This window comes from Aotus nancymaae, unplaced genomic scaffold (assembly GCF_030222135.1).
Source record: "Aotus nancymaae isolate 86718 unplaced genomic scaffold, 86718_ANA_hifiasm-v0.15.2.pri h1tg000049l, whole genome shotgun sequence".
Classification (NCBI taxonomy): Eukaryota; Metazoa; Chordata; class Mammalia; order Primates; family Aotidae; genus Aotus; species Aotus nancymaae.
The window spans coordinates 4104317-4131932 of NW_026988463.1; the positions used below are offsets into that span (position 1 = coordinate 4104317).

The window sequence follows — 27616 nt, forward strand, 5'->3', positions numbered from 1 at the left end:
AAAACACTCATAAATACACGATAAGATAAAATAAATGTCACAATTGAGTTGTAAACAAAGAACTGCAGAGGAACACAGAAGACAGCAACAATCCTAACTGATGAGAAGAACATGTCTTCTTGAAAAAAGAGGCATTCGGGCTGGGCCGTGAAGGATGAACGGGGACTCTTGATGAGTAGGAAGATGCAGGCTGAGAAAACAGCATAAACATTTGGATAATAGGGACGTCTCCCCATGAGGGCCACATGAAGTGCTGCTTGGCCCCCAACCTCACACTGAGACTAGTTGAGATCCAGCTTAGACCCTCAGGCTAGATCTAGGTGGATCCAACCCCCAACTTGAGGCAACCCAAGACACCTAGAGACTGCTAGACAGCACTTGCTCCTTTTTTTTTTGGAGACAGGATCTCACTCTGTCGGCCCAGGCTGAAGTTCAGTGGCATGATCTCATTTCACTGCAACCTCCACCACCTGGGTTCAAGTGAGTCTCCTCCCTCAGCCTCTCCAATAGCTGGATTACAGGCACATGCCACCACACCTGGCTAATTTTTACATTTTTAGTAGGGACAGGGTTTCACCATGTTGGCCAGGCTGGTCTTGAACCCTGACCTCACATGATCTTCCGGCCTCAGCCTCCCAAAGTGCTGGGATTACAGGCATGAGCCACCACGCCCAGACCCTTGCTCCTGTGTCTAGGGCTCTATAGTGTCTATCGTCTGTGCCATCACATTTTCTTTTTAAATATTTTTTTGAGACAGGGTCTTGGTCTGTCACCTCCCATCTTAGCCTCCCAAGTAGCTGGGACTACAGGCACATGCCACCATGCCCAGCTAATTTTTGTATTTTCGTTTGTTTGTTTGAGATGGAGTCTCACTCTGTCGCCCAGGCTGTAGTGCAATGGCAAGATCTTGGCTCGCTGCAACCTCCGCCTCCTGGGTTCAAGCGATTCTCCCGCCTCAGCCTCCCCAAGTAGCTGGGACTACAGGCGCGTGCCACCACACCCAGCTAACTTTTTTTTTTTTTGTATTTTTAGTAGAAACAAGGTTTCACCATGTTGGCCAGGTTGGTCTCGAACTCTTGACCTCAGCTGATGCATCAGCCTCCCAAAGTGCTGGGATTATAGGTGTGAGCTACTGCACCCAGCCAATTTTTGTATTTTTTGCAAACAGGGTTTTGCCATGTTGCCCAGGCGGTCTCAAACTCTTGAGCTCAAGCCATCCACCCACCTTGGCCTCTCAAAGTGCTAGGGTTACAGGCATGAGCCACTGTGCCCTGCCTGTACCACTAAATTCTTTTTTTCTTTTTTTTCTTTTTGGATCCATGTCACAGAAAAGTACCACTAAATTCTAGCTGCCCTCTTAACTACTCTTCTTTTCTTTTCTTTTTCTTGGAGACAGAGTCTCGCTCTGTCACCCAGGCTGGAGTGCAATGGTGCGATCTTGACTTATTACAACCTCCGCCTCCCCGGTTCAAGCAATTCTCCTGCTACTCTCTCAGTAATTCTCCCAGCTATTCTCTCCGGAGTAGCTGGAACTACAGGTGCCCGCCACCACACTCGGCTAACTTTTGTATTTTTAGTAGATATGGGGTTTCACTATATTGGTCACGCTGGTCTCAAACTCCTGACCTTGTGATCTGTCTTCCAAAGTGTTGGGATTACAGATGTGAGCCACCGCGCCCAGCCTCTTATTTTCTTTTCTATAGTTAGCTCTTGTGTTATGTTTTCCCAACTACTCTAAAATACCAGTCTTCGGATTCCTTGAGAACACAGCCAGCGAGCATCTGTATCCTGTCCCAGCTACTATCAGGCTAGGCACACCATAGGCACCCCCAACCTATTTGTTGACTGCAAAAGTCTACAGGTCTAAGAATCACAAAATGGGCCAGGCACGGTGGCTCACTCCTGTAATCCCAGCACTTTGAGAGGCCGAGGCGGCTGGATCACCTGAGATCAGGAGGTCGAGAGCAGCCTGGTCAACATACCCTGTCTCTAATAAAAATACAAAAATTAGCCAGGCTTTGTGGTGGGAGCCTGTAATCCCAGCTACTCTGGAGACTGAGGCAGGAGAATCGCGTGAACCCGGGAGGTGGAGGTTGCAGAGAACTGAGATTGTGCCACTGCACTCCAGCCTGGGTGACAGAGCAGGACTTTGTCTCAAAAAAAGAATCACAAGATGACTGTTTTACAAACAAGTAGAGCAAGAAGAGGGAGGATGTGTAACCCCGGCCAGAAATAGAAACAGTGAAGGAATTAGAAGAAGGCACGTACCTCTGGGTTTTTTATTACATTTTATAGAAACAGCCTAAATTCAAGTCAAGGTGCTCAGACTTGCTTGATGACTGTGTGGGACTGCCCTGGATCTGCTCTTAGACCAAGGTCACAAACTCAGTCTTTAATCAATTTTCCTAGTTCCTACTTGTCACCATCTTCCAATGACACACAGTGTCTCATCTTTCCTCCTAGAAAGAGTAATGCGAAGGATGGCATAGATGCCATTGCCAATCTGGAGAACTCAAGTCCAATGCCAGAGGAGAGAGGAGAGTGGGGGCTGGAGGTGGGAGCGAGAAGGACTCTGACACAGAGAACAGCTTCCTCTTAGTTGGTCTCCAATGAGCTGCGTCTCATTTGAAGTGAACTTCAGGGATGAACAGAACAGACAAACAGGGAAATCAGATTGGTTCAAAACCCAAACAGGTCACCATCCCCCAACGATGGGTCATGAGCAAGCAATCAAGGCAATCAGCTAGGAGTAGGGTGGGGAGGGGGCAGGTATGAAAAGCGCCAAAGCCGCCAGCGTGGTGGCTCACACCTGTAATCTAGCACTTTGGGCGGCCGAGGCAGGTAGATCACGAGGTCAGGAGTTCGAGACCATCCTGGCCAACTTAGTGAAACCTTGTCTCAACTAAAAATACAAAAATTCGCCTGGCATGGTGGTGTGTGCCTATAGTCCCAGCTACTCGGGAGATTGAGGCAGGAGAATCGCTTGGACCTGGAAGGCAGAGGTTGCACCACTGCACTCCAGCCTGGGCAAAAATAGCAAAATTCTGTTTTTAAAAAAAGAAAGAAAGAAAAAGAATGAATGCTCTTGCTTTATAGACACACGGTGAGCTCTTGTTAGAGCCCAGGTAAGACCTGGGTCGTCTGACACCAGATCAGGGCACTGCTTTCTGAGGTTGCTGATTCTGCCTGTTCTCCATGCTCATCCAGTGGATGGCTCCTCACTGACCTGGACTTTGAAACAGCAGTGCGGTGACAGGCATTTGCAGAAGGAGGAACCCAAGCTGCTGTCTCTAAGGAGAGTCTTCTGTGCCTCTCCTAGGGAAGTGTTTTGATTCCCAAGGGCTTTGAGCTGCACTGTAGGTGGTGACAGAGCAGGTGAGTCATCCCAGCCCACACCCACTCTCTGCTGAAGCGCCCCAGCATCTGTCTTGGGTGTTATGAGAAATGGGTGCTCTGAACTGACTGGGGTCCCAGGGAGGGAGGACTGCTATTATGGTCAAGGTCTCCCTCATCCCCAGTGGTGAAAGCAGGAGTCGTGACAACCTTCGTCTATCAGAACAAACATAAAGGAACTCAGCAGAGCAGGCGATGGCCTCAGAAAAGCTGCAGCATGTGATACAAGTCGAGTGACACAGCTCACCACTCTCCTAGGCCCCATCTGGAGAGTCGAATACACGGGGTCTGGGGGGCTTCTACCTAAGCAGCCTGTTCTCCACTGCCTGCCCTCAATGATGTCTCTTCATCTCCCCAAATTCGAAGCTCTCTTGCTAGGCGCAGCAGCTTATGCCTCTAATCTCAGCACTTTGGGAGGGTGAGGCAGACGGAGTACCTGAGGTCAGGGGTTCTAGAACAGCCTGGCCGACATGATGAAGCCCAATCTCCACTGAAAATATAAAAATTAGCCGGGCATGGTGGCGTGTGCCTGTAATCCCAGTTACTTGGGAGGCTGAGGCAGGAGGATCATTTGAGCCTGGGAGGTGGAGGCTGCAGTGAACCAAGATCACACCATTGCACTCCAGCCTGGGTGACAGAATGACACAGTGTCAAAAAAAAAAAAAAAAAAAAACCGAAAAACCAAATTTGCAGCTCTCAAGGAAAACACAAGGAATTTCTCCCTAGGAGTGTCCTACCACCACCGTAGACTCAACCAGGACATTTATCTTCCAGCTGAATCTTGTTTTTAAGCAAAGTTAACACATAAAGTAGAGGAAGACATCTTCACTTTACCAACCCTTTTCCCCATAAAGAGCTCCCCTGATGCATGCATTCACTGGCGGCTTGCTAGTGTAAGGTCCTGGAGAGATTCAAGTACTAATGCAGAATAATCCCTGCCCGGCACAACAAGGAAAATAAATTACATGCCCAAATTACAGTAACACAAGGAGCAATGTAAGAAATCCTTCAGGGAAGGCTAACGAAGGTAAGTTTGGGAATCCAGAGGCAAATAAGCTCCAAGGGACACGATGAGGGAGATGGCATTTGAGCTGGGCTTGGATGTTGCCGTTCAGAAATAGGTGAAATGGCCTCCCCGATAGAGGTGCCATCAGCAGCTAAGGAGGACGGATGGAATGAAACATTAGGCACTCCACGTGGAAACCCACAAGGGTGAGCTGAAACAGCACCTTCCATACACCTGAGCCGCAGGGACACAGACAATGACACAAGGAAGAGGCTCCGACTCGCAAAAGTATAAGATAAACCCAAATACTGCAGCAGCAGGGTTTATTCTCGCTTTTTTTTTTTCAAGACATGGTCTTGCTTTGTTGCCCCGGCTGGAGTACAGTGGCCAGATCATGGCTCACTGCAGCCTCAACCTCCCGGGCTCAAGTGGTCTTTCCGCCTCAGCCTCCAAGCAGCCAGGACCAAAGGTGTGCAACATCATGCCCAGCTAATTTTGCTTTTAATTTTTTATAGAGATGGGGGTCTCCCTGTTGCCCAGGCGCACAGTTTATTCTGAGTGTGAAGTGTGTCAGAATGGACCTTGGGATTAGATGAGCGTTCAAATGCCAGCACCCTGCTTCACAGCTGTGTACTCTCCCACGAGTTCCCTAACTGGTCTTAGTTTTCTCAGCTGTGAGAAAACTAAGCCAGGCATGGTAGCAGGTGCCTGAAATCCCAGCTATTTGGGAGGCTGGGATTTTTTTTACCAAATAAAGTGCTATCAAATTAAATGAGATCTAGATATGAAGTATCTGGCACAGCGTGTCAGGCACATATGTGATCAATATATATCAGGTTCCTTTTCCATGCTTGAGGGGCTTAGATTATGAACAACTGAAAGACTTCATGGGACCCTCTAGGAAAGAAGAGGCCAATAAAAATAGAAAAAGACAGTAAGGCAAGAGGAAGGCATGGAAGAAATGGCTCAGCGCTTTCAAGCAGAGCTTTCTGCTCCACAACAGCTATTTGCAGGGTGCTGCTGAAACTTACCCCACCAAACTGGTTGTTGGTTCATCCCTGAACACTGTGTTCCAGCAGCAGCAGCAGCAGCAGCAGCAGCAGCAGCAGCAGCAGCAGCAGCAATGCAATTAGCAGAACTAAGCTTGTGGGTGGAGCCGTGGGGAGGAGTTGAGCAGGGAGAGAGGTAGTACCCTGGACTCTTGCCCAGACTGCGGGGGTATCAGGAATCAGAGGGTGGGTAAATTTGGCCTCCGAGAGAGTTTTTGTTTCTCTTTTTTTTTTTTTTTTGACATGGAGTCTCCCTCTATTACCCAGGCGGGATTGCAGTGGCACAATCTCAGCTCACTGCAACTCCACCTCCCAGGCTCAAGCAATTCTCCTGCTTCCACCTCCCAAGTAGCCTGGGATTACAGCTGCCCACTACCATGCCTGGCTAATTTTTGTATTTTTAGTAGAGACAGGGTTTCGCCATGTTGACCAGGCTGGTCTTGAACTCCCGACCTTAGGTGATCTGTCCATCTCGGCCCCCCAAAGTGGTGGGGTTACAGGTGTGAGCCACCAAGCCCAGCCTAGAGAGACTTTTTTTTAATTCCAAAAGCTAACCTCCACTAGGAAAGCCAAGCACAAGTCCAAGTTTTTTTTTTCAGACTTTCATACCTGCTCTTTTAACCTGGCCTGTTACAAGCCAACAGGAGACACAGCAAAAGGCACAGGGCTCATCTCTGCAGAGACCCTCCAAGTCCTATGGAGAACAGGCCCCAATAAGGCTCCTCAGGAGAGTTTACCATCTAACCCTATTTATGTCTGCTTCTCATTCATTCATTCATTCCACAAATATTCATGGGGGAACTACTATCCACCAGATAAGACTGTGGACAGGAAGGTGTTAGCTTAGCTGTTCATACCTCCATCCCACAAGCTGTTTCACTAGTCAGTTTCTTTACTTGTCCAATGGAGAAAACGGTTTATGGGAAGACGCAATGAGATCATGGACATGCCTGGCACAGACTAAATGCTCAAAAAATGTAAACTATTTTCATGGTAGTAGAAGCAAGATTGCCTGTCATGCTGGATATCTTTCATTTGCCTCCTCAGGTACATTGCTCCTTTTCCATCCTACACTGCACCCTGGAATCAGCCTGTATGCCCTGCATCAAGATTCTCTTGCCCTCTGACTGCCAGCTGAGTCTGGTCCATGTAGAGCCTGGAGCTGAAAACAGAGGGAGGGAGAAGGTGGGGACAGGGTTTTTATTCCCCCAAGTCCCTTTCTGAGCTCCTTGACTGAAAGTCCCAGCTCTACTAAGATCGCCCTCCACACAGTTTCTCAGCCTCCAGGTGCAGAGGTGGCAAGATCCCGCTGTCACCAGCCCCAGGATATTCTGCTCTCCATAGCAGTTTCCCTAAATCCTGCCTGAAAGCCCCCAATTTAAATGGCCCCAATTTAATCTGTTTTCTGCTTGATCCTGACTAATACACAGGGTAGAGAACAAGGGCAGGCCTGGGAATTGGGAGACCTGAATTCAAGCCTCATCTTTGCAACCAGCTCCCTCTGTGACCCTGGGCCACATTTTTCCATTTCTAGGCCTCAAGCTTCTTCACCTGTAAACTGAGTGGATTGGGGCTGGGCACAGTGGCTCATGCCTATAATCCTAGCACTTTAGGAGGCCGAGGCAGGTGGATCACTTGAGATCAGGAGTTCAAAACCAGCCTGGCCAACATGGCGAAACCCAGTCTCTACTAAAAATACAAAAATTAGCCTGGTGTGGTGGCGGGCGCCTGTAATCCAAGCTACTCAAGAGGCTGAGACAGGAGAATCACTTAAATCCAGGAGGTGGAGGTTTCAGTGAGCCGAGATCACACCACTGCACTCCAATCTGGGCGACAGAGTGAGACTCCATCTCAAAAAAAAAAAAAAAAGACCAGCCTGGACAACATAGTGAAACCCTGTCCCTACAAAAAATATATACATATGTTTATGGAAAATGGAGTTTGGAAAATAAAATATATATATACACATCTGTAAATGAGTGGGTTGGACTACATGGCTCTTTCATGATCCAATTATCTGCCACTTCTGGGTGTTCTGTTAAATTACAGGAGGACACAGATGAGAGAATAAAAGCTCCCTAGTGAAGATGGCAGTGATGGCCAGGTTGCCCACTAAGCAGCTCTCCCCACTCTCCACCCTTGTATCAGCTCATTTTTACCCAGAAGTCACCTAACTCCTTTCCAAGGACTTTCTCCTCTCAGGCCATCAGGGTACCAGATGCCTAAATGATCTCCACTCCAAAGCAACAGCCAAGAAAACCCAGGAAATTAAAAATAAATTCCTTTTCCTTTCAGTAACTCATTGCCCAGCCCTGGGTCAGCTCCAGAGGTCCCTTCCCAGGTTCCAGTATACCCAGGGGGCCAAACAGGGAAGCTGTTCCATGCTGACACCAAAGCACTCTCACAGGAAGTGATCTGTCTCTGCCCTGGGAAACACTGGGGAGACAGCTGGCTTCTAGGGCAGAGGGAGTGAACTAACCCAGCATCCTGTCAGAAGACATGCAAAGCCCTGCATTGAGATCCCTGTCAGTGGGCAGGTTCCAAAGAGAGGCTAGGCAGGGCACGGTGGCTCACACCTGTAATCCCTGCATAGAGGCTGAGGCGGGAGAATCACTTAAGAAGTTTGAGACCAGCCTGAGCAAAAGAGCAAAGCCCCTTATTTATTTACTTATTTTTATTTTTTTGAGACGGAGTCTCCATCTGTCGCCCAGGCCGGAGTACAATGACACAATCTTGGCTCACTGCAACCTCTGCTCGCCAGGTTCAAGCAATTCTCCTGCCTCAGCGTCCCAAGTAGCTGGATTACAGGCATGCACCATCACACCCAGCTAATTTTTGTATTTTTAGTAGAGACGTGGTTTCACTATGTTGGTCAGACTGGTCTCCAACTCCTGACCTCGTGATCCGCCCGCCTCGGCTTCCCAAAGTGCTGGCATTACAAACCTAAGCCACCGAGTCCAGCTATTTTATTATTTTAGAGACTGAGTTTCACTCTTGCTGCCCAGGCTAGAGTGCGGTGGTGCAATCTTGGCTCACTGCAGCCTCCACCTCCTGGGTTCAAGCGATCCTCCTGCCTCAACCTCCTGAGTAGCTGTGATCACAGGCTCCTACCTCCACACCCGGATAATTTTGTGTTTTCAGTAGAGATGGGTTTTACCATGTTGGTCAGGCTGGTCTCAAACTCCTAACCTCAGGTGATCCACCTGCCTCAGCCTCCCAAAGTACTGGGATTACGGGCATGAGCCACGCGCCTAAGTTTTTTTTTTTTTTTTTTTGAGACAGTCTGGCTCTGTTGCCCAGGCTGGAGTGCAGTGGCATGATCTTGGCTCACGGTAACCTCCGCTTTCACGGTTCAAGACATTCTCCTTCGTCAGCCTCCCAGGTAGCTGGGACTAGAGGGGTGCAACCACATCTGACTAATTTTTGCATTTTTAGTAGAGACAGGGTTTCACCATGATGGGCAGGCCGGTCTCAAACTCCTGACCTCAAGTGATCTACTCGCTTTGGCCTCCCAAAGTGCTGGCATTACAGGCATGAGCCACCGCACCCGGTGTTACCAAAAATTCTTTTTTTTCGCCCACCCTGTAAACAAACAAAAATTCTTTTAAATAAAAAATTAAACAGGAGTGGTGATACACACCTGTAGTCCCAGCTGCTGGGAAGGCTGGGGCAGGCAGATCGCTTGAGCCTGGGAGTTTGAGGCTGCAGTGAGCTGAGATCCGGCCACTGCATTCCAGCCTGGGCAACACAGCGAGACTCCATCTCAAAAAAGGTAAAAAAGTAAGGCCGGACACAGTGGCTCATGCCTGTAATCCAGCACTTTGGGAGGCCAAGGCGGGTGGATCACAAGGTCAAGAAATCGAGACCATCTGGCCAACATGGTGAAACCCTGCCTCTACTAAAAATACAAAAATTAGCCAGGTGTGGTGGCCTGGGCTTGTAGTCCCAGCTACTTGGGAGGCTGAGGCAGGAGAATCGCTTGAACCTCGGAGGCGGAGGTTGCAGTGAGCCGAGATCACGCCACTGCACTCTAGTCTAGCAAGAGCGAGACTCTGTCTCAAAAAAAGGTAAAAAAGTAAAAAAATTAAAAAAAAATTAGCCAGGCATGGTGGCGCACCCCTGTAATTCCAGCTACTCAGAAGGCTGAGGCGGGAGGATTGCCTGAGCCCAGGGAGTTCGAGGTTGCGATGTCTCAAAAAAGAGAAAAGAGGGGGAGGGGAAGGGAAAGGTGAGGGGAAGAGGGACGGGGAGGGGTGGGGAGGGGGAGGAAAGGACAGAAGAAGGCCAATGACCACTTGATCCTTTTAAGGCCTTTTCAGTTCCTAAGATGACTGATTCAGGGAACCCCAGGAGCTACAAGAGTCAGTCTAGACCCTCCCTGACCCTCCTGGTTTCTGGAGTTTTCATTTGCCCTAAGGGCTGCCCTTCGGTTTTCAATGACAGGAGGAGAGCGCGGTTCGTTTCTGTCGGGGAAGGGTGGTGACATTCCGGTTGGAGAATCTCCTAAAATTCTCATTTCCTGTTGGCCTCAGGTGGAAATCTCACCCCAATAACTGAGGGAAGCCGTCGGCCTTGGGTGTTCCTTCCGTCCCCCGTGTCTCCAAAACACCGCAGCCTCAATGGCAGGTCACTGGGCAAGTTCAGGGCCTTTTCGGTCCTGGTCGAGGATCTGGAGTTCTCGGGGCTTCCCGGTCGTACGCCCCACCGCCCAGGAGGCGGGCCGAGGTGCGGGGTGAGGCACCAGGAGCGCACCGCAGCCCGGGCCTCGGCCTCCCGGCGCCCTCGCAGCCGCGCGGTGAAGGCGGGAGAGGACAGATGTTCACTGCCCGCCCCACCCCGCCGGTGGCGCCCGCAAGACCCGGGAGCGGAGTCCGCGGCGTGAGGCGGACGCAGCCGGGAGCTGCCTCCTAGGCTGAGGGGGCAGGGCTGGTGCTGGCGGCCAAAGAGCTCGCGCGCCACCTGGCCCGGGACCCTGGGACAGGAGCCAGGGCAGAGAGCGGGCGTAGGGACTTCGTTGGCCTCCGACTCAGGCAGGGGCCTCCCGCCCCGCCCCGCTCCAGCGCCGAGGCACTGCCCGCCCTAAGGCTCTCCTGAGCGCCGCGTTCTGGAAGCGCCACCGCGACGCGTCTTCGTCTGCGCCTGCGCAGACTCCCGGACTCGGTCCGAAGCGCGCGGCCCCGGTCCGAAGCGCGCGGCCCGGAGGGGGCGGGGCCGAAGCCGAAGGTAAGGCGATGCGCATGCGCGGGGCCAGCCGGCGAGTGAGCGCCACATCCCTCCTGAGCCACCGAGGGTTCGGTCCCTGTCCGCGTGCTCCAGTAATGTTCCCCTCGGGGATAGCGAGTGAGGATCCGGGTGCGAAGGACGAAGCCAGGTTCAGCCAGATGCCCACTTTCCCCACAGTCACGACCCTGGTCCAGAACTGCCCAGCCCCGGAGGCCACAGTTTCCCCACTAAGGAGACAAGTCGCGCCGGGGAACTCTGAGGCCCTCCAAAGCCGCGACGTTTTCCGTCAGACCAGGGAAGAGTGGCCGGACCCGGCAGCGATCACCGAAGCCTCCACCCTGTCCCCGAACGGATACCCGGAGCCCGTCCACGCAGCGCAGGGAGTTGGGGTCTGGGTCATCCTACCGCCTGGGGGTCTTGTCTCCACGATCTTAATTGATTCCCAGAGGATCCAGAGAAGGGACGCTTAGGGACCTGCCTAGGGTGGGCGGGGTCCCCCAGCGGAGACAGGCCGATGGGGTGGGTGGGCTTTTGCTCGTGGCCGCCTGGTGGGGTTCCGGCAACGGATTGCAGCAGGGCAGCATCGGAGAAGACAGAGACCCCAAAGCCCACACCACGCAGCAGGCCCAGGGGCAGGCGCTCGGCTCCTGCGTGCCGTGCTCCGGTCGCCCCAGGCTGCTGCCCGCTGGATTTTCCCTGCTCAGAAACCTGCAGTGGCCTCAGACCCAGACTCCCTGAGCTTCCCCTTAAGGCCCAGTTTTCCCTAATTCACCTTGTCTCACCTTGACTGCTCCCATTCCCTATCCCCGCCACACACAGCGGTCTTCCTTTGTCTGCGTCCAGCGCCCTCGATCTTCCCTTGTGCTCCATCCCCCAATCTGTGATCCACCAAACCTGCTCATCCCTCAAAGTGTAGCTCAAACTCCACTCCTTCCCCAAGCTCCGTAGCCCCTTAGCGTGCCTCAGTATTCTCAAAAGAGCCCTGAGGTGTCAACTGGTTCTTCTCAACAGAAATAATCCATTACCTGTTTAAGTAAATTTAACAATTTATATGCATTGATCAGCCTTGCAAATAATTACAGTCAGAAAGTTCTTTGCTGCACCCATGTATCCTGATTTACAATTGTGCCTTGTATCCCTTACTAGATGGCCACGTCCTCCAGGAGAGAGACTATATGCCTTAATATGCAGAATATCTAATTTTTTTGGAATCATGGTGGGAAAAATTCAGAAGTATGGAGAAAATGGAAATTAACAAATATTTTTGCACTCTTCACGATACAAAATCACATCTTTTAGTGTGTCCAAAATATATACAGTGCACAATTTGCTGTCAGCTCCAGATTACCACAAATCAATGTGATGGAGTAGAGCAGAAAGAACATTGGGATAGGTGGGAAATTGGCTTGTGGTGTGGTTTGTCTTGTATTAGCAGAGTGAACTCAGGCCAAACTCAGGCAAAACTGCACCTCTGTAGATGCAGTTTCCCCATGTTAGATTTGGGTTTAGGGATAAGAAATATCCCTGCCCCCATCTAATTTACAAAATCATGGTAAAGATCAAATATGAGATGGAGATGGAGTGAAGATTTTTTAGAAGTATTTTTTGTTCAAGAAATAATCCTCAATGAATTTTATTTATTTGTTTATTTACTTATTTTTTTGAGACTGAGTCTCATTCTGTCGCCCAGGCTAGAGTGCAGTGGTGTGATCTTGGCTCACTGCAACCTCTGCCTCCCAGGTTCAAGCAATTCTCCTGTCTCAGCCTCCCCAGTAGCTGGGACTACAGGCACACACCACCACACCCAGATAATTTTTGTATTTTTACTAGAGACGGGGTTTCACCATATTGATCAGGCTGGTCTTGAACTCCTGACCTCAGGTAATCCACCCACCTCAGCCTCCCAAAGTGCTGGGATTACAGGCATGGTAAGCCACCACACCCAGCCAATTTTCTAATGAAAATTACTTTTAAATGTTTTAATTTGTTTTGTTTTCGTTTTTTTGAGACAGAATTTCTGTCACCCACGCTGGAGTGCAGTGGCATGATCTCAGCTCACTGCAACCTCCAGCTTCCAGGCTGAAGCTATTCTCATGCCTCAGAGTAGCTGGAACCACAGGCATGCACCACCACACCCAGCTAATTTTTGTATTTTTGGTAGAGATGGGGTTTCGCCATGTTGGCCAGACTGGTCAGCATTCTTACAGACAACCTCATGTCACATCACACTACTCTTCAGTTTCTATTTGTTTTTTAATTGAGACAGGTTCTTGCTCTGTTGCCCAGGCTGGAGTGCAGTGGTGGAATCATGGCTCACTGCAGCCTCTGCCTCCTGGGCTCAAGCAATCCAACATGGTGGCACATGCCACCATACCCAGCCAATTTTATTGTTGTAGAGAGGAGGTCTCACTTTTTCCCAGGCTGGTCTTGAACTCCTGTCCTCAAATGGTCTTCCCATCTTGACTTCCTAAAGTGTTGGGATTATAGGCGTGAGCCACCTAGCCCAACCAGTTTCTGTTTTTCTAATGCTTCATTTTTATTGCCTTTATCTAAAGAAAAATTACCTGAGGTGAGAGGATCACTTGAGCCCAGGAGTTTGAGACTAGCCTGGGCAAGATAAGAAGACCCTGTCTCAAAAAAAAAAAAAAATTTTTTTTTTGAGACAGGGTCTCACTCTGTCACTCAGCCTGGAGTGTACTGGCGCAATCTCAGCTCACTGTAACCTCTGCCTCCTGGGTTCAAGCAATTCCCCTCCCTTGGCCTCCCAAAGTAGCTGGGATGACAGGTGCCCTCCACCATGCCTGGCTAATTTTTATATTTTTAATAGAGATGGGCTTTCACCATGTTGGCTAGGCTATCTTGAACTCCTGACCTCAAGTGATAAGGCCCACCTCAGCCTCCCAAAGTGCTGGGATTACAGGCATGAGCCACCACGCCCAGCCAAAAAAAAAAAAAATTTTTTTTTATTTAGCTGGGTGTGGTGATATGCACCTGTAGTCCCAGCTACTTGAGAAGCTGAGCTGAGGCAGGAGGGTCATTGGAGGCCAGGTGTTGGAGGCTTCAGTGAGCTGTGATTGCATCACTGCACCCAGACTGGGTGACAAAGCAAGACCCTGTCTCAAAACAAAAAACCACACAGACACCTTCTTTACTCCCCAAAACCCACTTATTCCCTCTGATGGCACACAGGTGATGAGCTCCTGCGTGTCAGGCACTGTGCTAAGTACTTGGGCACCTGTCTCCCCACATGCATGGACCTTCCTTATTGTATTTTCCACACGCCTTACACAAATAACCACGTGTAACTCCATGGATTCAGATGATACATCCACTTACCCTTAAAAACACTCCATTCACGCCCCTTACTTAATCTGTTTATCCTGGTCCTTGACTGTGCTTTCTCCATTTTCTGTTTCTCTATCATGTTAATGGAAGACAACGTGAAGATGATGAGGCTTGTGAAATAGCATAATTTTGAGGCAGATTCTGGTATATTACTATTACTTATGTTTATCTTTTTTTATGAGACGGAATTTCGCTCTTGTTGCCCAGGCTGGAGTGCAATGGCGCAATCTTGGTTCACCATAACCTCCACCACCCAGGTTCAAGTGATTCTCCTGCCTCAGCCTCCCAAGTAGCTGGAATTACAAGCATGTACCACCACATCTGGCTAATTTTCTATTTTCAGTAGAGACAGGGTTTCTCCATGTTGGTCAGGCTGGTCTCGAACTCCCAACCTCAAGTGATCCACCCGCCTTAGCCTCCCAAAGTGCTAGGATTACAAGTGTCAGCCACAGCGCCACGGCCTACTTATATTTATCTTTAAAACAGACTTCCCTCCCTCTTCCAGGGAAGAGCTCTGCATTTCTCCTTGGAACAGGTGGAAGAAGGACACACGGTGGGGTAGGTGAACAGAGTGGCCTTAGTTGGGTCAGGTTGCTTAGTCACTCAAAGACAATGGACTGCAGACTCTCCCTTTCTCCCCAGGGCCCAGTTTTTTCCCTTTCAAAACCTGCTCTCTAACTGTGAGATGGCTCACACCTCTAATCCCAACACTTTGGGAGGCTGAGGCAGGAGGTTAGAATGAGGGAGGCCAGCAGTTTAAGACCAGCCTGGACAACATAGTGAAACTTCATTTCTACCAAAAAAGAAAAATTTTTTTTTTAATTAGCCAGACATAGTGACACATGCCTGTAGTCCCAGCTGCTTGGAAGGCTAAAGCAGGAGGATTGCTCCAGCCCAGGAGGTCAAGGCTGCGGTGAGCTATGATCACGCTACTGCACTCCAGGTGACAGAGCGAGACCCTGTCTCAGAAAAAAATTGGGCAGATGTGGTGGCTCGCGCCTGTAATCCCAGCACTTTGGGAGGCCAAGGCAGGCCAATCACTTGAGGTCAGGAGTTCAAGACCAGCCTGGCCAACATGGTGAAAACCCACCTCTACCAAAAATACAAAAATGAGCCAAGCATGGTGGTGTGTGCTTATAGTCCCAGCTACTCAGGAGGCTGAGGCAGGAGAATCTCTTGAACCCGGGAGGCAGAGGTTGCAGTCAGCTGAGATGGCGCCACTGCACTCTAGCCTGGGCAACAATGCGAGACTATCTCAGAGAGAAAAAAGAAATCATCAATAACAACAACAACAACAACAACAAAACCTGTTCTCGAGCAAGATGTAAAATTTCTTCGAAGACCCCAGAAGTAAAACTTCAAAATTAAAGGACTCTCCTCTGAAGAGGACACTGGAAACAGGACAACATGGTGGGAAGGGCTCCGGGAGTCAAGGACATGTTCAGATTTCTTTAAAGACAGGTCCAGAGCACGCCTGTAGTCCCAGCTACTCGGGAGGCTGAGGCAGGAGAATTGCTTGAACCCAGGAGGCGGAAGTTGCAGTGAGCCGAGGTCTTGCCACTGCACTCCAGCCTGGCGCCTGGTGATGGAGTGAGTCTCAAAAAAAAAAAAAAAAAAAAAGGTCCAAGTGGGAGGCTCAAGTCCATACTGCGTGGAGATCACCTGATGAAGCCAAGGGGAGGCAGCAGCCTTACCATTCCGGAAACCTTTGTGCCCTCCACTGGAGCCCTTGGGTATCTGAGGCAGCTGCGTGGATGCTCAGGGGAATGAGACACTGAGGTGCTGGGGAGAGAGTTCTTTTATTTTTTTGAGACAGAGTCTCACTTTGTCAACAGGCTGGAGTGCAATGGCGCAATCTCAGCTCACTGCAATCTCTGCCTCCAGATTCAAGCGATTCTCCTGCCTCAGCCTCCCAAGTAGCTGGGACTAGTATATACCACCATGCCTGGCTAATTTTTTTGTTTTGTATTTCAGTTTCACCATGTTGGCCAGGAAGGTATCAATCTCCTGACCTTGTGATCCACCTGCCTCGGCCTCGCAAAGTTCTGGGATTATAGGCGTGAGCCTCTGCACCGGGCCAAGAGAGCGGTTCTTTAAGTTTCAAGGGATACCAGGCAGGCCTGGGCTTCCTGGCCAGCCAAGAAAGCAACTCAGCCTCAGCCCTAAAGAAGGTCCTGGGGCATTCAACTAACACAAAGGTGAGCAATTTCTTAATTTCCAGTCTCTCCCCAAGAAACTTACAGTGAGTTTACTCTACCAGATAAAAGGAGGATGAAGAGATTAACCTGGCTGGAGACCACAAGAAAGCACTCGGTGTTAAAGAGAGGTTGGAACTTTATTGAGACTGATGAAATCAGAACCGAAAGAACACTGGAAAGGTTCAGCCACTGTCCAGGCACAGATCCTTCCAGACACTCCTCTTCGGGGAATCTCTGGATCCTTACGTTTCCCCCAGTTCCTAACCCCCACCGCAGAGAGTCAGAATTCTGCTCAAAGCCCCCACCACAGAGCTGGCCAGAAACCAGATACTAAATATCTGTGCTGACTGATGGGCAGGCCTGTGAGGAGCAGAGACAAGAAAGTCTGACAGTGAGAAAGGGAAGAGAAGTCAAAGAGAGAAGGAACACAAAAAGGAAAACAGATGACGGAAAGAAAAGCCCAAGGCAGGGAGAGCATGCTGATAACATAGCCTCTGAAAATATAAATATTGCATGAATGTATTAGCTTCATCCCAGCCATTTCCCCAAAAGCAGTGGAGACATGAACAGCTATGACAATGCCCACACAGTTGTGCATTTTTTGTGTGGTTTTTTTCCCCGACTGCACAGAAAACAGATCTGCCAAAGCAGCTCACGGCATGGAGATGCAGGCAGGGGAGAGGTGTGAGGGCCCATCTCCTAAGAGGGCAGATGGTACAGAGATGAGGCAAGGTGTTCTGGGGTTTGCAGAGGGTGGTTAATAAGAAGAAAAGTCCAGGACAGATTCCATCTCATCAGCCCCTATCACAGGCTCCATGGATGCCCCTTGTAGAACTCACTTTCTTTTCTGGTTGACTCGTTCCTTGGAAACATTGTCCTGGGTGCTCTGGAACCCCGGGTGTTCTTGTGGAAGGTTCCAGGCCCTCCACAAAGTCAAATGCAATGGCCCTTGTGACAGCATGTACCAGAGTGATAACGATTCTGAGAACCAGGAATTCCTAACTCGAGGTTCTCCATGTAGACCTAACCTGACTGCCAACTGGCTTACCCTGCCTGATCTCAGAGTGCCTCTCCCTCTGCCTGCCTTTCCACTCTCCTTCTGGTCCAGGATGACTTCCTGGTGCTGGTGCATCCTGACTCCTGCCTTGCAGGTAAGGCCCCCAGGACAGCTTGTTCCCAAGAGAAGTAGCTGGCTCTGCACAAAGGAGCCCCTCAAGGCAACTGGGGCTGGGTCTCCTGGGCATGCATAGACTGTGCATCATGCACATTTCACCATCCAAAGGCTGCTGCTTCCCTGCAGGCCCTGCGCCTCTGCTCCCCACCACCTTCTGCGGAGCTGTGCATGCTAGCCTTGTAAGACTCTTACAATAAGTTCTCTGCGCCCTCGAGTCTATGTGATCTCCCTCGTCTCTCTCAGACAACATACACACATATTCACACTCATTGGTATCGAAGGCCCTGGCTCTCCTGCGATGTGTTCAGTGGACATCTGCATCAGGGTCAGGTGGGAAGGTCAATGTTAACCCTTGGTTGCTGCCGACACGGAGTGGCTGGTGCTGGTTCTGACTCCTTGGAAACTGCTCCAAGTTTTAAGTGCTGATGCATCAGGGAATGGAGAAGAAAGGAAAGGGAAAGCCATGGTGTGGAAACTGCAAAGGAGCAACTCCACTGCTGAGTGTTTCCATAGAGGAGTTGTGGAAACTGCCTCCTCTTAAATTTGGGAGAGACTGACGGCCTAAGGAAAAGGAGCAAGGTCTCCACTGTCCTCTCTGAAACCCAGCGCCTTTGGGATCTGAGTTTTCCAAGACATGCAATAGACAAAGACACACTGCAAACCAATTAACCCTCTGAGCCCTTCCACGACCTTCACTAAAGTCACTTCCAAGAGGTAAATTACCTGGATACACCGACCACTCCCCCTCTCCTGGGTCCGATAAAGGGATCAAGCCCCCCAAGCCAGCTTTGAGGAACACATCAGAGAATTGGCACTGGGGAAGGCAGATCCTCATCCTTACCTGGGGACTCCTGTGCTTAGTTGTCTCCTGTCCTAAACCACTGTCCCACCTTGAGGAAACCAGGAGCAAGTCTTGGGGGATCAGCTCAAAACCCAGGTAGAGGCTGGGTGTGGCAGCTCACACCTGTAACCCCAGCACTTTGGGAGGCCGAGGCAGGTAGATCACTTGAGGTCAGGAGTTCGAGGCCAGCCTGGGCAACATGGTGAAACCCCGTTTCTACTAAAAATACAAAAATTAGTTGGGCATGATGGTGCATGCCTGTAATCCCAGCTACTCAGGAGGCTGAGGCAGGAGAATCACTTGAACCCAAAAGGCGGAGGTTACAGTGAACCAAGAGCATACCACTGCACTCCAGCCTGGGCAACAGAGTGAGACTCCATCTCAAAAGAAACCAAAAACAAACAAACAAAAAACAAACCCAGGTATATTCAGACCCAAGAGATCATTCACTGTTGAAAGTGAACCCAAAGTTAAGAAGCAGCCGAGGGCTGGGGAACAGACACAAGCCTGTAGGTGTGGAAAGAAGCCAAAACGAACCTGACAATCTCTACGACTCAGGCCTTTGCTGTTTTCCCAGCTCCCGGGGGACAAAGGAATTTCAGCTGCTTTTAGCTTATTTGACCCTCATTGATTTCAGATAAACTAGAATTTAGCTGCTCTCTGTCCTTCCAAGACAAGACCCAGGAAAAGCAGGTGGAGGCTGACTTGCCTCAATCAGGCCTCCTCATTGAAGCAACAAGACAAGCACACTAGAATTCACAGTTTCGACTCTCCTCCCTAGACCCACGCACCTGCCCCAGCCCCTGGCCTCAGTGAACTCCCAAATCTCCACTGTGTAATCATTCCTGCCAGTGTGGCTCAAAGGGTTAATAAACCGCGATTTCTCAGACAGTTAGGACACAAGCTCATTCACCAACAGGAACCCAAGAACCACTATACCACCTAGTGCTTCCTGTAGCGATTTTTGGGGGTTTCACTACAACCTGTTTTGTCACAGTTGAGAGCACCTGGATTCTTCCCGAGCCCGAGGCTACCCAGGAGGCCCGGAAGCTCCTGAGTGATGGCCCGCTCAATCTTCTCCAGAAAGCAACCTCCCATGTAGGAGCACTGCTGAGAGAGCAGTTTGAAACTGGAAATGGGATTGATGCCGAAGAAGTCCTTGTAGGCCTCGCGGTTGGGAAGGTCAAATTTGCTGACATTGGTCTTTGCTAGGATGGTCTTGAAGATGTAGAATTTATCGGGATCTTCCACAATGTCCTTAAAGACCAGTTCTCCGTCACTGAAGAAGGTCATTTTGTCCCTGTAAGTCTGCAGGTAGCGGTCAACCAGGAGGGCATGGATGCGGACCCGGATGGCATGCTGGCGGATGAAGGCAATCTTGTTCTCCAATCTGTTCTCGATCACCTGATTCAGGTCTTCCAGGAGGGAGATCTCTTCTTGGAGGAATAGTTCCTGGTGGGTGTCTGGCTTATAGGCTTGTGGCCAGAAGGAGCTGACATAAACCCTTGGGGGCTCCGTGACGTTGATGAGAGGGGCCAAGCTCCAGAAGAGGGCCCCATAAACACGCATGAGCATTTGGGTGGCCAGATTGTCAGCCTTGTTGAGGATGATCCTTATCTGGGATTCACGCCCCTTCAACTGGCGGAAGAGCATCTCCAGCTCCAGACCCACGTCCAGCTTGGTTGGGTCGAAGACAACAAAAATAAGGTCCGCTCTGTCAATGAACCACTGGCACACGTCGTTGAAGGGGTAGCCTTTGGAGACAGGAGCGAGAAGTCAAACTGAGTAGGCCTCCCTCAAAGCCCACACGCCTTCTTTCAGAACTAAACTTTTCTGGGGGTTGAAAGAAGGAACAGCACTGGGTTTTCCGGGTTTCTAAGTACTATTAAAAAAATCAGTTGCATATCTCCTGCCCCTTGCCAACCTTCAACCAAGAACAGCCTAATCCTTGTTTTTCTTGTTGGTTTGTTTTTTGAGACAGGGTCTCACTCTGTCACCCAGGTTGGAGTGCAGTGGCATGATTATAGCTCACTGCAGCCTCAACCTCCTGGGTTTAAGAACTCTCCCATCTCAGCCTCCCAAAGTGCCGGGATTATAGGCATGAGCCACCACACCCTGCCTGATTGTTGTTTTCATCTACTGTGAAATCCAAGTCTCTAAGAAAGCGAAATACCTATTCAAAATGGAAATTGTCCTACTGTTTAAAAGGATCTGGGGCAATGGCAAAGATACTGAGGGAGAGAAATAGGGAATTAGAAGAACATGAAAGACTGAATGCATTATTTAGGGGGAAGGAATGTGGACTTGGCATTAAGACGCAGACTAGAATTTGAGCTTTGCCCCTGGCCAGCTGCATATTAAAATGCCTCTAAGCTCTACCTTTTTAGTTCCAAAATGACAAGAAAAACATTATCAACGTCTGAGTGGACAAAAAGATTACCATATTACTGTAATATAGGAAAGCACCTAAAATTCCAGTCATACAGCTGCTGCCCAGTACATTTTAATTCCTTTAGCTTCTTATTTCCTAGTTTTCTTTGCAAAAAAGAAAACTGAGGAGATGAGGACCTCCTGTCTAAAACACATTGAAATCTTTTTTTATAATAATTTATAAAATTATCCAATGTGTAGTGGGGGTACAATTTATTATAATTATTAAGATTATTATTACTAATACTAATATTATTAATTACTGCTAATATCATTAATGAAGGATCTATTTATAACCAGATTGGAGTTGTAACCATGAACTGAGATCCACCGTCTGTCTTCCCACAACTGTCCTGTTCAGGACTCGCTGCAGACAGCCTCGCCTCATGGCAAGACGCAGTGGCCTATTCCATAGCTGCGTGCCTGGTGGGCCTCTGGCTTCTAGTCTTGTGGCCTGGTTGTCAGCCTTGTTCATTAAATCCTTTCACATTGTTGTATAACCATCACCGCCATCCCTCTTTAGAACTTTTTCATCTTCCCAAACTGAAACCTCTGTACCCATTAAACTCCCCATCTCCCCTTCCCCACAACCTCTGGTTACAACCACTCTGGTTTCTGTCTCTCTGATTTGGCCTACTCTCCTGTAAGTGAAGTCAGACAGGCCTTAAGTGCCATTCCCCTGCTACCTGAGGGCAAGTAGGGCTTTGAAGAAGCCTGCTAAAGGCTCACAGGGAAGCAAGCCTGGAAAAGCAGAAACCAGGAATAGGAAAAAATGAAGGTCAGGTTCAACCTAGAGCAGGCCCAGGAGCCCCAGACCCAATTTAGCCAGAAGTCAAACATACTGGTACTGGGATCCAGTTAGTCCAGGTCCTTGGCTACACAGGACAGACAGGGCCTCCCAAAGACAACTGAGCCCCAGCTAAACCTTTCAGAGCTTTTTGCAGATAAGACTAGTCCCCCACTTTGGAAAATATTGGCCGTCTCCAAACCAAATCAGTCCTTGGGGAGGTAGGAGGACTAGGCACTCCAAAACCCAAATGGCATCGCAGGTACGACAAGGTGAAGAATGCCTCTTCTGGCCTTGGGCAATGCAGGCCACGTTTCCTCTCCCCTGCCTGCCTACCACCCACTGTCAAAAGGAGTTTTCTTTTCTTTTTTTTTTTTTTGAGATAGAGTCTTGCCGTGTCATCAATGCTGGAGTGTAGTAGTGTGACCATGGCTCACTGTCACTGCAGCCTTGATCTCCTGGACTCAAGCAATCCTCCCAACTCAGTCTCCTGAGTAGCTGGGACTATAGGCATGTGCCACCATGCCCACCTAATTTTTGTATTTTTTGTAGAGGTGGGGTTTTGCCATGTTGTCCAAGCTGGTCTCAAATACCTGGGCTCAAGTGATCCACCTGCCTTGGCCTCCCAGAGTGCTAGGATTACAGATGTGAGCCACTGTGCCTAACCTTATTTATTTATTTATTTATTTATTTATATGAGAAGGGTCTCACGCTTGCCCAGACTGGAGTGCAGTGGCACGAGAGTGCTAGGATTACAGATGTGAGCCACTGTGCCTAACCTTATTTATTTATTTATTTATTTATTTATATGAGATAGGGTCTCACTCTTGCCCAGACTGGAGTGCAGTGGCACGATTATGGCTCACTGCAGCCTCAACCTCCTGGGCTCAAGCAATCCTCCCACCTCAGCCTCCCAGGTAGCTAGGACCATAGGTACATGTCACCATGCCCGGCTAATTTTAATTTTTTTTGTAGAGATGGGATCTCACTATGTTGCTCAGACTGGTCTCAAACCCCTGGCCTCAAGAGATCCTCCTTTCTTGGCCTCCCAAAGAGTTGGGATCACAAGCATGAGCCATCAGCCCGGCCAAAAATAATTTTTTGAAACAGAGCTCACCCTGTTCAGAAATGAGGGCTAAATTACCTCTTTCTTGCTGCTTGCGGTTCTCGATGATGCCTGGTGTATCCACAAAAGTGACCCTCTCCAAAAGTTTGTGGGGAACCTCAATGCCAATCAGCTTCTCCAGGAAATTCTGGCCAAACTTCTCCAGGGGTGAGAAGGAGCGGGCACTGTCAGCAGCCATGACGATGCCCTCGATGGTTTTCAGCTTGGGCCCATGCATTAGGACCGTGAACTCAGAGGTGGTGGGTTCAGCGCCTGGGCATGCGGGGTGAGAGGACAGGGAATATGGGATCTCTGTGAAACAGACCTACTGAGAAGCATGTGTATATGCTGGGTATCACAAGGAGACTTTTGCCACAAGAATAGGATACATTCACTAAGCTATTGGGGCTTTCTTTAAATTGTGGTAAAATATATGTAACACAAAATTTACTTTTTTTTTTTCTTGAGACGGAGTCTTGCTCTGTCACCCAGGCTGGAGTGCAGTGGTGCAATCTCAGCTCACTGCAGCCTCCATCTCCCGGGTTCAAGCAATTCTCCTGCCTCAGCCTCCACATGCCACCACACCCAGCTAATTTTTGATTTTTAGTAGACACGGGGTTTCACCGTGTTGGCCAGGCTGGTCTCAAACTTCTGACCTCAAATGATCTGCCCACCTTGGCCTCCCAAAATGTTGGGATTATAGGCGTGAGCCACTGCGTCCAGCCTAAATTTGCCATTTTAATCATTTGAAAGCATACAGTTCACGGCATTAAGTACATTCACATTGTTATGCAACCATCACCAACCATCCATCTCCAGAACGTTTTTATCTTCCCAAAATGACAACTCTGTATCCATTGAAATTGAACGGTAACTCCCCACTCACTCTTCCCCCAGTCCCTGGTTACAACTGCTCTGGAGTGTCTCTCTGATTTTGCCTACTTTTATAGAATTGAAATCAGACAGTATTTGTCCTCTTGTCTGTCTTCTTTCCTTTAGCGTAACATCTTCATGATTCATCCATGTAGCAGATATCAGAATTTCATTCCTTTTTAAGGCTGAATAGTAATTTATTGTATATATGAACAGACCACATTTTGTTGATCCCCTCATCCACGGATGAACACCTGAGTTGTTTCCATGTTTTGGTTACTGTGAATAGTGCTGCTATGGACTTTGGTGCAGCTGCTGTTTTTCTGTTTTCTCTTTTTTTTGTATTTTCTTTTCCTTTTTTTTTTTTTGAGATGGCATCTCACTTTGTCACCAGGCTGAGTGCAGTGGTGCAATCTCAGCTCACTGCAACCTTCACCTCCTGGGTTCAAGGAATGTGCTGCCTCAGCCTCCTGAGTAGCTGGGATTACAGGAGCCCACCACCACATCCAGGTAATTGTGTGTGTATGTGTTTTTGTTGTTTGTTTGTTTTTTGAGACAGAGTTTTGCTCTTGTTGCCCAGGCTAGACTGCAATGGCACAATCTCGGCTCACTGCAACCTCTGCCTCTTGGGTTTGAGCAATTCTCTTGCCTCAGCCTCCTGAATAGCTGGGATTACAGGCATGCGCAACCATACCCAGCTAATTTCTGCATTTTTAGTAGAGACGGGGTTTCTCCATGTTGGTCAGACTGGTCTCAAACTCCTGACCTCACGTGATCCACCTGCCTCGGCCTCCCAAAGTGCTGGGATTACAGGTGTGAGCCACTGCGCTCAGCCAATTTTTTGTATTTTTAGTAGAGACAGGGTTTCACCATGTTGCCCAGGCTGGTCTTGAACTCCTGACCTCAGGTGATCGTTCCACCTCAGCTTCCCAAAGTGCTGGGATTATAGGAATGAGCCACTGAACCTGGCCTTTTTCAGATTTTCTATTTTAACCCCTGCATGTGGCATAACTGCTCTTATTTATTTATTTATTTATTTATTATTTTTTGAGACTGAGTCATGCTCTGTTGCCCAGGCCCGAGTGCCATGGCATGATCTCTGCTCACCACAACCTCTGCCTCCTGGGTTCATGCGATTCTCCTGCCTCAGCCTCCCGAGTAGCTGGAGTTATAGGCACACACTACTATGCCCGGCTAATTTTTTGTATTTTTAGTAGATACAGGGTTTTACCACATTGGCCAGGCTGCTCTTGAATTCTTGACCTCATGATCCGCCCGCCTTGGCCTCCCAAAGTGCTGGGATTACAGGCGTGAGCCACCGTGCCCAGCCCTTCTTTTCATTTATTATTATTTTTTTTGAGATGGAGTCTTGCTCTGTCACCCAGGTTGGAGTGCAGTGGCATGATCTCAGCTCACTGCAATCTCTGCCTCCCAAGTTCAAGCAGTTCTCATGTCTCAGCCTCCCGAGTAGCTGGGATTACAGGCACCTGTCACCACACCCCGCTAATTTTTGTAATTTTTTAGTAGAGTCAGGTTTTTGCCATGTTGGCCAGGCTGGTCTTAAACTATGGCCTCAAGTGATTCACCTGCTTTGGTCTCCCAAAGTTCTGGTATTACAGGCACGAGCCATCGTGCCTGGCCAGTGATTTAACTTTTCATGGTGCTTTTATATATGACATTCAAATCCCAACAATCACACAAGAAAAGTGATTACCTGTATAGAGCTGATAGCGAGTGTTTTCCAGCCCAAGGAGGTAGTTTATCATGGTAGATTTACCAACACTCCACGGTCCCAGGAACAGCACCATGGGCTTGGAGGTAATCTCTCCATCTGTGGGCAACAGAAATTAGAAATGGAATGAAACCAACAAAAGTTCACACAAGGGGTATGGCACCGTACTCCAAAGCCTCTGGCTGTCCATCCAACTGAGTTGTGGAATTTTCCGTGGATCAGACGTGTGTAGCCCCCAGTGACACTTCTCTTGCTACGTAAGTGTGATCACCCAGTAAAAAGACACAGAAGTCGCTGTCTGGGCCTTGCCCAGATCCTTGGCACATCATCCCACACCAGAAGAAGGATCTCGGTGAATTCAACAAACCCTGACTCAGAGCTCACTCTAGATGAGATTTCCTAGTTAAATCTGGAGGAGAAAAGCTCATAGAAAAAGGAGGACAGAGCTTCCACAGGGAGAGAATCTGGTTGAGACAGAGGAGGATGGCCATGGACCAGCCTGTACAATCTTGGGTGGTAGACTCAGACCCTACCTGTCTCCGGCCTTTGCAGCTCTCCTCTCCTCCTACCTGGGGCTCCCAAAACTCCCAATACAGCCTAATCCTGGGCTCTAGAGCCAGTCTCTCTCTCTCTTTCTCTCCTCTTTTGTTTAGAATCAGGGTCTCCATCGCCCAGGCTGAAATGCAGTGGTGCAGTTATGCCCCACTACAATTACCGGGCTCAAGCAATCCCCCCACTTCAGCCTCCCAAGCAGTAGCTAGGACTTCAGGCATGCACCACTATGCCCAGCTAAATTTTAAATTTTTTTGTACAGCTGGGGTCTTGCTACATTGCTCAGGCTGGTCTCAAACTAAAGGGCTCAAGCGATCCTCCCCCCTTGGCCTCCCAAAGTGCTGGGATTACAGGTGTGAGCCATCGCACTCACCCTCTTCTAGGGCCACTCTCAAACACTAGCCTGTTAAGTCCATGATAAATTTGCCAGTGCCCAAAACCAAACGATGAACTGGCAATTCTTGGGTCCTACATCCAATGTCCTTACAAAGGCCATGTTGGGGAGATGACTCCAGAAGGCCACTCCAGGTGGGTCCCTAAGGGGAAAAGTAGAATACCCTAGTGCTTTCAAATCCAGGGAACAGGGAGGGAAGGAGAGAGGCTTTCAACATGGGATATAGTCAATCTTATTGTAGATTTTCAGGCCTCAGCACTTTCAGCTCTTCTCTGGACTACAGCACAGAGGGTTAGCACTGCATAACTCAGCACTGAAGTTCTCCAGATTTGTCTCCCTGAGTCCGGCAGATTGCCCTAAAACACCAGGCCTTCCCCTTTTGTTTCATTTGTTATGATTTTAATTTATGTAATTTCTTGGTTCCAATATCAGGAGTATAAAAACGTAAACAGTGAAAAATCTCCCATCTCCATCCCAATCTGCCTCGGCTCTAATGCCCCCTGCATAGGTAACTACTGCTGATTTCTTACGTGTTCTTTTAGACATTTTAATGCACGTATAAGCAATATTAGTAGCTATCATATTCCCCATCTTTTTTTTTCTGAGACAAGGTCTCACTGTGTCGCCCAGGCCAGAATGCAGTGGTGTGATCATAGTTCATGTAGCCTCGGCCTCCCAGCCTCAAGCCATCCTCCCACCTCAGACTCCTGAGTAGCTGAGACTATAGGCATGTACCACCACGCCCAGCTCATTTTTGTATTTTTTGTAGAGATGGGGTCTTGCCATGTTGCCCAGGCTGGTTTCCAACTCCTGAGCTCAAGAATCCACCCACCTCAGCCTCCCAAAGTGCTACTATTACAGGCATGAGCCCAGCGCCCAGCCTTTCCCCATCTTTTTTTTTTTTTTTTGAAATGGAGTCTCACTGTTGCCCAGGCTAGAGTGCAGTGGCACAATCTCAGCTCACTGCAGCCTCTGCCTCTGGGGTTTAAGCCATTCTCCTGCCTCAGCCTCCCAAGCAGCTGGGACTACAGGTGCATGCCACCACGCCTGGCTAATTTTTGTATTTTTAGTAAAGACGGTGTTTCACCATGTTGGTCAGGCTGATCTTGAACTCCTGACCTCAAGTGATCCACCTGCCTCGGCCTCCCAAAGTGCTGGGATTACAGGCATGAACCACCGAGCCCAGCCCCCATCTTTTTTTTTTTTTTTTTTTTTTTTTTAACAGAGAGTGGTTCAGTATGCTTCCTCTTCTTCATCTTGCTTTCAGATACTCTGGTCTTCCTTCTCTGAGGCTAAAGCTCCATCCTACCCAGGTGGTGTCTTATAAATGTCAGGCACACGTACATTGCCTGAAAGCAACACCATGGCCCTGCTCTATCTGTCCCTGCCTGTGAATACACAGGAGACACATCTCTGTGGATGTCAGGCCCTGGCTGGGGGCCAGGAAGGGATAGGGAGGCTGAGAGGTGGCAGGAGTCCACAGTTAAACCACAGAGATGTCACAGTTTCTAAAC

At 49.2% G+C, this 27616-nt stretch overlaps 2 protein-coding genes across 3 annotated transcripts in view; both read right to left on the reverse strand.

Moving 5' to 3' along the window:
- The window catches only part of ADCY9 (adenylate cyclase 9), a 207415-nt gene extending 197377 nt beyond the window's left edge, over nucleotides 1–10038 (reverse strand). Inside the window, exon 1 of the mRNA XM_012441936.3 lies at nucleotides 9994–10038. The gene's annotated coding sequence lies outside the window, so the exon portion shown is untranslated. The remainder of the gene's footprint in view (nucleotides 1–9993) is intronic.
- A 6294-nt stretch (nucleotides 10039–16332) lies between these two features.
- Nucleotides 16333–27616, reverse strand: part of SRL (sarcalumenin) — a 54529-nt gene continuing 43245 nt past the window's right edge. For both annotated transcript variants that reach the window (XM_064362404.1, XM_064362403.1), the window contains 3 exons: nucleotides 25139–25255; nucleotides 22591–22824; nucleotides 16333–19983 (listed from right to left, as the gene is read on the reverse strand). In XM_064362404.1, the coding sequence (XP_064218474.1) occupies nucleotides 19172–19983; nucleotides 22591–22824; nucleotides 25139–25255 (1163 nt within the window). In that variant the 3' untranslated portion in view covers nucleotides 16333–19171. The remainder of the gene's footprint in view (nucleotides 19984–22590; nucleotides 22825–25138; nucleotides 25256–27616) is intronic.